Here is an 11,459-nt window from a genome sequence, read left to right on the forward strand (position 1 = left end):
GAGGCGCTTTTCATTTCTCCATTCCTCTTAGATTTTCCGATATACTTTGCGGTTGAGTCGGACGCTGGTCGAGCTTTGCTTGCGACGTAATTGTTGCTTCAAATTGACAGTTTATCGGAAATATCGCGTAATGAAGTTCCATTTAATACAGCGTCTATGGTGCTGTCAGTGACGCGTCGATATTGCGGTCGCTCTTTCCAACATAAAATTGGTCGGCGTACTAACTTTTAATTAAATAATCTCCGATAACGTGTCAGTAAAAACAGACTTTTCCTTTAACAGAATGTTCCCTCATTTCGTGAAAATTGAATTTGTATTTTATGCATTGCTTATTTAACCTGGCAATAAAAAAAAATTATAATACGCATGAAGAAGTCATTATTTTCAATGCAAATAAGCAAAAAAGGCTATATTCGGTCAAAGCAGAGCTTATTGAGTAATTTTTTGTTTGTGTAAACTTTTACAATATTATTAAGCGCCAAGATACGCTTTGATCGTTAAAAAATTTTTTGGTCAATTTTCATTTTAATACTTTTCACCATTATTTTATGTCACTCGTCATTTTTCAAGACTTATGTGTTGCCAAATCCAAATTATTGATTGCACGAGGAACTAGATGATGTCGATATTTTCGCGTTGTGTAGCGATGGGTATTTGCACATTGCTACATTTGGGAAATTTATCGTCTTTGCCGCTAAGAAGAACTCGACAAATGTGGTCTTCTTTTTCTTTCGCAGACATCAGTTGTTTATCAGTTGCAACGTCGCGTTCGAACCCTACGGGAGCAACTGCAGCGCAGGGACCTGCATTTGGACCTTCTACGTAGGAAGCTATCTCTACAAGAGGACAGTGTGAGGATGAAATCGCTATTGCAGAGTGAGCGGGACGAGGCGAATATACGGTTTGTTTGAGAATAGCCTGGGGACGGTTGCAACAAAATTTTAAACAAACTTTGAATTTGCTTTTCGCAGATATATTGAATAACTTATAAAAACTAATATTTGTACAGAATTACACTTCTCTCTCTCTCTCTCTCTCTCTTTCTCTCTCTCTCTTTCTCTCTCTCTTTCCCTCTCTTGTACATCACGCCAAAGTAGATAATTACCGCGAGAAATTATGATGTTTGCGAAGACTATCCGTCTGTATCCTGAATAATTAAAACTGACTATTGCTGATTGTTGCAATAATTAATTCGTGTTACAATCGTCTCCAATATTTACTTTCTATTGAACACGCAATGTTAGCGGATACAATTCCTATCGATTAGCTGTTCGATGGGAGATATATAGAATCGCGGTTTATTGGAAAATTTTACTGACCGATAGTGCGTGGCTTTACGCATTCGAGATGTGGTGTGATTTTTGCACGCAGCGATCGCCGGTGGTTATCTATAATTTCTGACAGTAGTTAGTTCGTGGTTTATTTCAAAATTTCCGTCGAATGTATCCCTCTACGTTCATTATTGTATGTCAGGCGTCGTTTCTCTTAATGCTCGATGAGCTTCTTCCTTCTTTCTTTCAGCGCAAAGAAACTGGGGAAACAGGTCGATCGACTTCAAATCCAATTGTCGGACGAAAAATCGCGGAATCGGGAGTTGAGCGCACAACTGACAGAAGCCGCGGATTATAAGGTATGTAAGAGTGTCCATACTTTTTTCACAATCAGATAAATCCGAGTGCTCCGAGGAATACGTATGTGGAACATAGTCTGCGGTCTAGGCAATGTAATTTCGTCACAGCTACATGAAGTTAATGACACTGTTAAATAAACATCCCAATTTTCTCCATAGTCACACACCCCGAAGATTTTTTCGCGCTGAACACGATGCCTTCATTCAGAATTTACGTTAGGAGTTTTTAATAGATTAGGAAGAAATAAACAAAAAATCATCCCAATTCATTATTACTAATTTACTAAAATGTCTTGACATTACTACGCAAATTCTGCCATTGACATCATATTTATGAAAAAATCTTTGAGATACCATTTGGTATACATGCACTTCAAAGAGAAAAAAGTGATTTATTGTTGAATAGCGAAATATATTGGCTGCATTAATTTTTAATGCACTCGTAAACTTTATTATTCCGTAAGATTTTATTTACTTCCAGTAAACGAAATACTTCATTCGATTTTTTAAATAATTTAAAATTTCTATCCTAGGCTTTTATAGAAAGCCTCGTTAAATCGATTTTATGCTCGAGAACGTTGCGAAGTGGCGTACGTCGGGAAAACAAAATTCCTGAATAAATTCTCTTCGCAAACCGCGCGAGAAAGCCTTCATAATTTGCAGCCATCGATCAGGTATTTTAACTCATTTTTCGATATTTTCTGCGAACAGATAGCTGCGCTGGAACGCAGCCGGAAGATAGAGGAGCTTCAAAAACGTCTCGTCGAGAGCGAAATGTTGAGGACACGTTATAACAGAAAGTTGACGATGGCGAAGGAACAGATGAGGACGACTGCGGAGACGGCCGATCAGGAGAGATCGATAAACGACCATTCCCTACAGCTCCTCCGCGACGAGATGGCTCAGGTCAAGCAAAATCTCTCAGAGGTCACGAGGCGAGAATCCCAGGTGAGATGCATCATTATTTTTTTACGCGTGTCGAATATCACGCGTGCTATTCCATCTCTTCAATTTACCACTGTTTATAAATCCGCATTGACGTTCCATTAATGAGCACCAAATGAAAGTGTGTGAAATATACTATTATTATTATATAAAAAGTAAAATAAATTTGTTAGTCGAAATGAATGCTGAAATGAATTAATATTAAGAAACCGCGTCGTGCGACGTTTGCTTTATCGGTCGAAAAACGCAAAAAGCGAAAGCTGCGTCTCAATGCCAGATTGAGTATTCGGCACGCGTATTGGTATTCACGTAATTCTGATTTATGATCGTGTACGAACGCGGATTTGCGAACGATTAAATTACGCAAAAGAAGTCGAAACGACCACGGACGTTCGTTGCATCGTAGACAAACTGCTTCGATGCATTACACATGTATTTCTTGAATTTCCATTTCTCAAAGAGTACGTGAGTCTTTCCTAAACATTGAAATAATACACATTTTTTTTCTCGAGAAAGAGAAAAGTATATTAAGTTGTATATAAAGTTGTTTTAATTCTCTGCAAAAGAGCGTTAAAGAAAGTTAATTATGATACAAATTTACTTATTTTGCAGAAATCATCTCGTTATTTATTTCTTCGTAATCCACAGATACTCTGTCGCGAGTTTAAAACACTTTGATTTCTTATTAAAGAGGCAAGCGCCTTTAGCAAAGCTCACTTCTGTTATTCCTCGGAGGTAAAGATCAAAAGGGACTCGTTAATTCATTGTAGCAATTCCAATGACTCGCGACGACGATCATTTGCGTAATTGTGATCTCTCTCTGTCTCGTTGAACGCATAACGCTCGTTTAGAACGATTTGGAGTTGACTCTACATCATAGTAATTCGAGACACGTTCGCGCGTCGCCGGGCTGTAAAGCAGATAGCTCCTTGGACTTAAACCCGAGCTGCGGCATACTCCGTGGAAGGACTGTAAATCTTGCATGCGATTTCGCGAGGCTTTATCCCGTCGTTGCCGTAACTTCGCTTTTCGAAGCGTCGCGAAACTTTGATTTAGTTCGAACAAACGAACATTAATTATAATAAATTATAGGTAAGGCACTTGAATCTTAATACCCTCGTATTTATCACATAAAACTGTTAAAACAACATTTTAAAACTTTAGAAAAATATAAATAAAGAAAGACAAATAGAAAAAGAAATGCTATTATTCAAATGGAAAAAGTTTGGCCGGTACTCTATTATAAAATCATAAACTTTAATCAACAACGTACAGATATTATTAAATCTGCAAAAATAATTGGATTTCACGTACAACATAAAATACAATGTAATTTAATATAAACAAAGTGTAATATTATAAGATCGTGATGCATGAATACACAACTAAGTAACGAAAGTCTACAAGGTATGAGCCGAATCTTAGTATTTGAATATTTTAATGTGAACTTTATACACATATATATCCAATTCTGTAAACACTGCGCGAAATAAAATAATTTTGTTCTAAGTATATTTATATAATAAAACTATTCTATAACAATTGAAATGCTTATGTGTTTCCTGTATAGTTGGAAACAATTGTCTATAAATGCGCAAAATTTCTCATAGAATAGTTGATGCTCGAATGAATCGCGCGACAGTCCGAGTACCTATAAGTTACAAGCATGATTCAATTCGCAAATTGGTCATTTCCTGTCTCAGCTTCAGAGCTTCCGCGTCTCCGTGGCGAAGTTATTGTCAGAGCCAATCTGCACGCCCGATTACGAGATCATTTCGCGACTACAGAAAATGGTCGCGGCTCATCGAGACTTTACGATGCTCTCCCGTAGATACGACGAGCCTTTGGAAACGAGTCCTTCGAGATGCACCAGGTAATGTGATCAGATAGAAGCAAGTGATATTGTATTTTCCACAATTTAAATTTTCTTTTGACTCCACCGACGTGTCACTATTGAATAATATCACATGACTTTGCTCCCACACTGCTTTCAACAAGTATTATAGAATTATTAGACGATTGATTCTTGCATTCGTGATACATTTGAAATAAAATTTTGCAAATATAATCGTTACATGTAATACGATGATTTTTAGGATAAACATAAAATTATTATTGATAAAAATTCGCGCTTATACGAGTTATATATTATATATAATTTTTTTTATGTTTTTCTAGTATTCAAATACTTGCATTATTCTCGGTTCTCCTCGTTGCAGCATTCATCCAGTCCATCCGCCGAGATCGCCCGGTTCACGTTGTACCCGTTACGAGGACAGCGGTTTCGCGGACCCACCTGATCTCCACGACATAGACGATGATTACAACAAAAGGCCAGTGAGAAGCAGCCTTCTTCCGTGACACCGGCCAAGGTTCAAGTTTTAAGCATTCCCGGAGGACATTGTACGATCCCTATGTTCAATCCACGTACTAAATGGTGACCTCGAGTTTCCGATCTCACGTAGGTGAATAACGAGTCGGCGAGTGGGAGAACTGTTTCTCGCACGTGTGTCGTAAAGCGTTGCGTTTATTTTGCGTAAACGAGCGTCTTGTACGAAGAGGACCATTTGTTTATCGATCATCTCGTCGCTTTATGATTAATTAGACAACAGGCACGCCATGAGATCGCTCGCACGTCGATCGAGCGTTCTCGATGGCTCGCCCCAGCATCGATTCCGTTGAAGTAAGCATTGAGAAATATAATCATCGATCCGTGTTATTACAAGGGAATGGAAGAGGAAATCGACTCAACGCGTTCGCATGAAATCGCAATTTCGCACTAATTATTAACCGGCAAGCGTGAGAAATTTACAACGGATCGTGTGAAAGTGCGATATACCGAACGTATAGAGCATTGGCTGTCGTGAACGAAAATTGTCAGAAGTGTTCAGTGAAAATCACGCGACTTAACTGTCGTGTAGCTATAGCTTAAGATAATTTATTTGAAAGTATTTACGAGCTGGCCGTATGGCGTAGACTTTGATTTATACACGCGAATAAAATAGCTGTTAATATATACGTCGCTCCCGAAAAAATCGCCTGGATGTGCCATTTGAAGCAAACAACATTCATTAATGGGTATCAAGAATGAAACCGTATCGAATAAGACTAGTCAAGTGTGTGAATCATGTGCAAATGATGTTATGTGAAATAATGAAGAATTTCTGTTTGTAAAGAAATCAGTTTGCGAAGAGTTGTGGAAGCAATACTTGGAATTAAAGACTGATTAATAGAATCTCCTTTTGTGAAAAGATTACAGTGTCTCATTACAGTGCCTCATTTTTCTTTCTTCGACTTTATCCTGCCGAATAGAAATGCAACTTGAATAATCTTGTATTATTACGTAATTATATACAATAAAAATCAATACGTGCCTGTTCTAAGAAAGGTACACATACACACACACAAGTGTTCATAAAATTTTTTATAAAAGTTAAGAATATTGTATAATGCTTAATTATATGATTGTATTACCTGCAGCAGTTTTTAATCTTTCGCAACAGACAGATAGAAGAAAATAATAATTTCAATTAATCGAAATTAATTTAATTTATGCAAACATGATCATCTTTTCACTAACTCATATGATTTATTTTTTAAATAAATATTATTTAAACAAATTTTCTTTGTACTTTGTGTCCTTATTAAAATACCTGATATGAAAAATTATTAAATGTCAAGTTAAATTTAAAATCTCATATGAGATAATAAAGTATTGAAATAATCCTATAGCCACTCCTATATTTTAATGATACTTTGACCTCAATACCGCAAATCGTTCAACGTTCCCTTTTAATCAATTCGAAACAATGCGAAGGATGTACAAACGGCGCTCGCACGAATCGTGTGAAACATTTTACGGTCCGATGAGCAAAGTTCTAGGCAATCCTTATTTAAATATAAATACTACTACATTAGAATTATTTCACAGTTACAATTACATAGCGTAGGGTCTGATATCAATGATCTCTCAATTGATCAATAAGCGCAATCCCGATTCGAGATTGGGTTAAGTATTCGTATTCCAGATCGTGTTATTAATTGACTTCATGATAATTACATCAAGCGTCGAATTGATGAACGAGGGATTTCCCGTTTGCAGAGGGTTTGTCCGTAGAGGGTTCCAACACGTTACTCGTTATACGCTCGCCACTACTGAAAGCCCCACTTCCGGTGACACGGTTCCAATTTCCATGCTCGTCAATGGACGTCCGAAAGTGACGGGCAGGTAACGGTATATCTTCGATAACATCGATTGGCGGTCTCCTATCGTTGCGCGGGTCTACGATATCGCAATTATCTGATCGCTGATCGGTAAACCCTACAACTGCATAATTAGCTGGGAACAAGGTTGCAATGACACTAAAATCGTTGCTTGCATTGTAACCTAAGTAAAGTTGTCTAGGAGTCTTTATCAGGAGTCTCTGTCTCTTAACAATTCACAGAAAGACTTTAAAAAATTTTAGGATTTCTATTTAGGATCACTATTTGCGACGACAAGTTCGTTTACTCTTACGTTATGATAATAACAATAACGTTTGAAAAATGAGTTTCTCTTAATTTGGCTATAATGGCTTTCCTTATTCTCCATTCTCTTCCGAAAGTCTTTTTAGGTCTTCTTTAAAAGAAGGTAACATGCAATTTCTCAAATAGTGGCTTTTACGAGTGAATGTATACGTTGATGGTTTCTCTCACGACCTCGGACAAACAATGTATTTGTGATGCGAAATCTTCGCAAAGTGCAATAATCTTGCTGCAACAAATCATCAGGAACAATCAAAATGTTTTTTGATCACGAATAAGGAAAAAAAAAAGGGAATTAGGTTATTTATGAATTCTTTCTCGAGAGAATTCTATTCGGAGAGTACTTTTGCTTTTCGTAAAAATCCTCCTGAGAGATTGAGGCTTCTTTCAAGAGATCTATGTTTAATATTTTATAATATAAATCTGCACAAATAGCAAATTATTTACAGATATTAAAAATCGATACATCTTGTCGCGGCTTTACTTACCTTTTCTTTCTTATTCTTTTTCTTCGAATTTTTCTCATTTTCGAATTATTCCGTGATTTGTGATTTGATCCTCTTCAAAGATGGTAGTTTTCTCACTTAGGTATGGGGAAACTCTCGCGCAATAAGCCATTGACCCAGCGGCATACGCGAACACGAGACTAACACGTCTTTCCCCATGAATGATCCTGGACAAGAGTAGGCAATGATAGAAGCATTCGACTCACGCAGTCTGGGTCAATACGGGGTTTAGAGTCACGTCGATAGTAGCTCGAAAGAACCGCAAGTAATGATTCTTCCTTTCACACAAAGTGGGACTCGCAGGAAGTTGGTTTAAATAATACTCATCGTTACTGGCACATGAACAATCGGGCAATATCACCATGCAAAAAAACATGTTAATGCGGCAATAACGTAAAACTATGGTCTCTCTAATGTACGTGAGAGATGAACCGGTCGTGAAAAGAAACCGCTTTGAACCGATGCGATAAAAAATTCAAATAACTTCTAAAATCTAAACGATGTCAATGTCGATTTCTTTAACTTATTATTGCTAAATTTGTTAGAAACTAATCTTTGCAATTTTCTAAAATCACTCACATTTATACATCGTGCTCTAATTGGGCACCGAGAGAAATGTTTAGTATGAATAATCATTTATTTTGTTAATATGTAATTTACAAAACTTTCTTACTTTCTCTAATTAAAAAATTTTATTGTTCTCTAATTGAAATTTTAATATTTTAATCACGATTCCATAAAGTCTAATTAGAATAATTGCAATTCTTTAACTAAAAACATAAGAAAATTTTTGTAAGTCACATATCAACAAAATATTCAAATCAAACATTTCTCCGGATGGGATTGAATTTGTATTGCTGAGCGTATCAAAGCATAAATGATGTAAAATGCAAAATTGCGAGTTTTATGGACAGTAATAAGGAATGCGTAATCGTGGACATAATTCTCGCATTTTTTCAGGCCAATTAAACAAACAAAAGTGTACCGGACGCATTATTGTTCCATGCTTTCCCGTACTATCGTTGACCACGTGCTTCAACAGACTTAATTATTCTTGCGCAATCTACATTCCAATGTTCCAACGACATAATTTCACGTGCGACGAGGACTCGTTACGGAATTTATGAGCGAGTTGATCCATTACGTGAGCTTGACTGCCAGCGAATTCGAATTGTTCCGTCACTTGCCTCTTGCTGTGATTTTTACAAACGAATTTTGTTCTGTATCCCGGCATTCAGATCCGTCATTTGCCATAGTGGCCGATCGTACTTTTTAATTGATCAATCGAACCAGATAGAATCACGCCTGTCGTCACTTCTTTTCGTGACAAGCATGCGATTATTCGAACTTCCGCTCGAACTTCACGCGGTTCTTTTCGTACTTTTTCTCTCGTACTAACCCGAATCGAGATATATTAAGAAACAGATCATAACGAGAAATGACAAATAATTAAAAAACATCAAACAACAAAGTTGTTAGCGCAGAAATAAATTTAATGCATAGAAAATTTAATCATATGCGTATAATAACGCACAACGAAAAATATCTCGTATATCGTCCTTATGGCTAGATAACGATAAAATCAAATAGATGGGTAATTTATTTAGAAAGTAATAAAAGATATTTGACGATGTGCATATGTATATGCAGAATGAGATGTACATTTGTTGATTTCTTGAATGTAGACTCGTATATATTGAGATTGTAAGAAGTTATGACTCATCAGTACTATCACCAATAATATGCACTCTGCATGATACATGCCATTATATGTATGTACTATCAAAACATGATTGCACTCATCACAAGTTGTATTTACACGTCTATAGACGTTAAAGACATTTTTTAGCACGCCTTTGAATACGTTAGACGATTTAATATCATACAAGCTCAATCTGATAGACACGAATGATCCTTAAAAATTCAATGTGTATAATTTAAAGTGTATAATTTAAGAAGTTCAAGACGTCGCGCAACAAATCGCGATTGCGGGTACTTTTCTGATGGAGAATAGCTACCATAATGACATTGTCGATTTCAACGTGTCTCTGCCAACACGCATTTGCGTGTCGCTTTCTCGTCAACTCTCGCATGCGTCCGTGAACCTTCCTAGTTGTAACGTCTCGTAAACCCAATTGCGTCTCGCGGACTTCGTACCCTGCGCGCAACTTTATTGACCCATTAGCTATTTACGACTCGTTTTCTAAACATTCCTAGGAGCGGGCGTTTAACGCAATCAGCTGACGCATCTCTCAAATCGAAAGCCGTTTTCTCCACACATGTCTACGGTTGAGAAAGAGAAAGAGAGAGAGAGAGAGAGAGAGAGAGAGAGAGAGGGAGAGAGAGAGAGAGAGAGACCGTGAATCGCATCTGTTTAAAGCGCCATGATGATTGGTTTCGCGAGACAGATTGGCGGCACCATTTCTGAGATTTTTCTACAAACTGCAGCTATGACTATTGTGTTAAAGATAGCTCGCGGAACTGTGGGAAGCATATGCATTTGCTGGAAAATACACGCATGCGAGAGACGCGGTAAAAGCGGGTTACAATTATTATCAACAGAAATATATCCTACATCGTCCTACATTTTCCGGTGTCCCAGAATCAGTTTATTAGCACAACTGAAATTATAATAACTGGGAGGCAAATTTGTGTATTAGAGATTTAATTGGTTAAACATGATCTCTTGATGGATAATCATGCAATTGCTTTGAGGCCCCCCAATCAATTATTGATTTATACTTCCGTATTTATAATTAAAAGATTATGTAATTCGCTTTCTTTTTCTTTCTTTCTCTTTTTTTTTGATTGGAATATGCATCGTTGTGTCTCACCAAATGCACATATAATGAGGACAAAATCTATTTATTTAATCGTGGTTGAAAATATGATTTTTTTCGATTAAAGCAAAAGATAAAAATTAAAATTCTTAGCAGCTTGATGGAAAAACCAGTCCAGTCTTGCTTTCAAGCTACAGAAGAACATCAGCTATCCTCGTGACCAAGTTCAGGGCTAACAAGATCATGTTTCATCTCTCTCGCTCGTTCGAAAGTAAAAGACCTCTTTCCTCTGCGTAAGAGACGCTTCTTACAAACTCTTCTCTGTGGACTCTCCTACCTATTTTCTCACAAGCTCGACACAGTCTACCCTTTACTGCGTTTTAATTTTAGTGGTCCAAACCGCTATTCATTTATCCTTGTTTTAATCTTTCGCAACTTTGAACTTGCTGTTTAGTGTATGCTTCTTTTTTTTCCTTGCATCATCAACCATATTCATTTCAGATATTCATTGATATATTCAAGCTTTTTAAACAAATTAAAACAATATAATTATCCAATATACAATATATTCAATATACATATATTATACAATATCCAATAAATTTAAATTTTAAAACAATATAGAAATTTAAAGATAATATATTTAATTTTTTAATTATTCTACAGTAATATTTTTCAATATTATGACAGCAGAAAAAGAAACGATATAATTCTTATATAACAGATAATTATTTAAATTTCTTGTATATAATAATAAATATTTATAAATTATGTAAAATTTATCGAATCATAAATATATGAACTACACACACATATAATTTTATTTTAAATATTGTTTACAAAATATTAAAAGATTATAAAAAGAAATAATAATTATAACATTAAAATTATAAACAATTGTAAAAAAATATACATATAGAGCAGACTTTTCAAAATTAATTTTTTATAAAATTAAAATGTGAAAAAATTGAAAGGGTTTCCGAATTTATAAACAATACAGTATATATGTATGTATGTATGTATGTATGTGTGTGTGTGTATATATATATATATATACACACACACACACACACA

At 35.9% G+C, this 11,459-nt stretch overlaps 1 protein-coding gene across 1 annotated transcript in view; it reads left to right on the forward strand.

Annotated features, from left to right (window-relative positions):
• LOC108751332 (coiled-coil domain-containing protein 170) overlaps positions 1–5,697 on the forward strand; it is an 18,521-nt gene extending 12,824 nt beyond the window's left edge. Inside the window, exons 11-15 of the mRNA XM_018491439.1 lie at positions 738–901; positions 1,522–1,630; positions 2,342–2,578; positions 4,279–4,448; positions 4,795–5,697. Of these exons, the coding sequence (XP_018346941.1) occupies positions 738–901; positions 1,522–1,630; positions 2,342–2,578; positions 4,279–4,448; positions 4,795–4,936 (822 nt within the window). The 3' untranslated portion in view covers positions 4,937–5,697. The remainder of the gene's footprint in view (positions 1–737; positions 902–1,521; positions 1,631–2,341; positions 2,579–4,278; positions 4,449–4,794) is intronic.
• Positions 5,698–11,459: the final 5,762 nt, after the last annotated feature.

Source organism: Trachymyrmex septentrionalis, unplaced genomic scaffold, assembly GCF_001594115.1.
Source record: "Trachymyrmex septentrionalis isolate Tsep2-gDNA-1 unplaced genomic scaffold, Tsep1.0 scaffold44, whole genome shotgun sequence".
NCBI lineage: Eukaryota > Metazoa > Arthropoda > Insecta > Hymenoptera > Formicidae > Trachymyrmex > Trachymyrmex septentrionalis.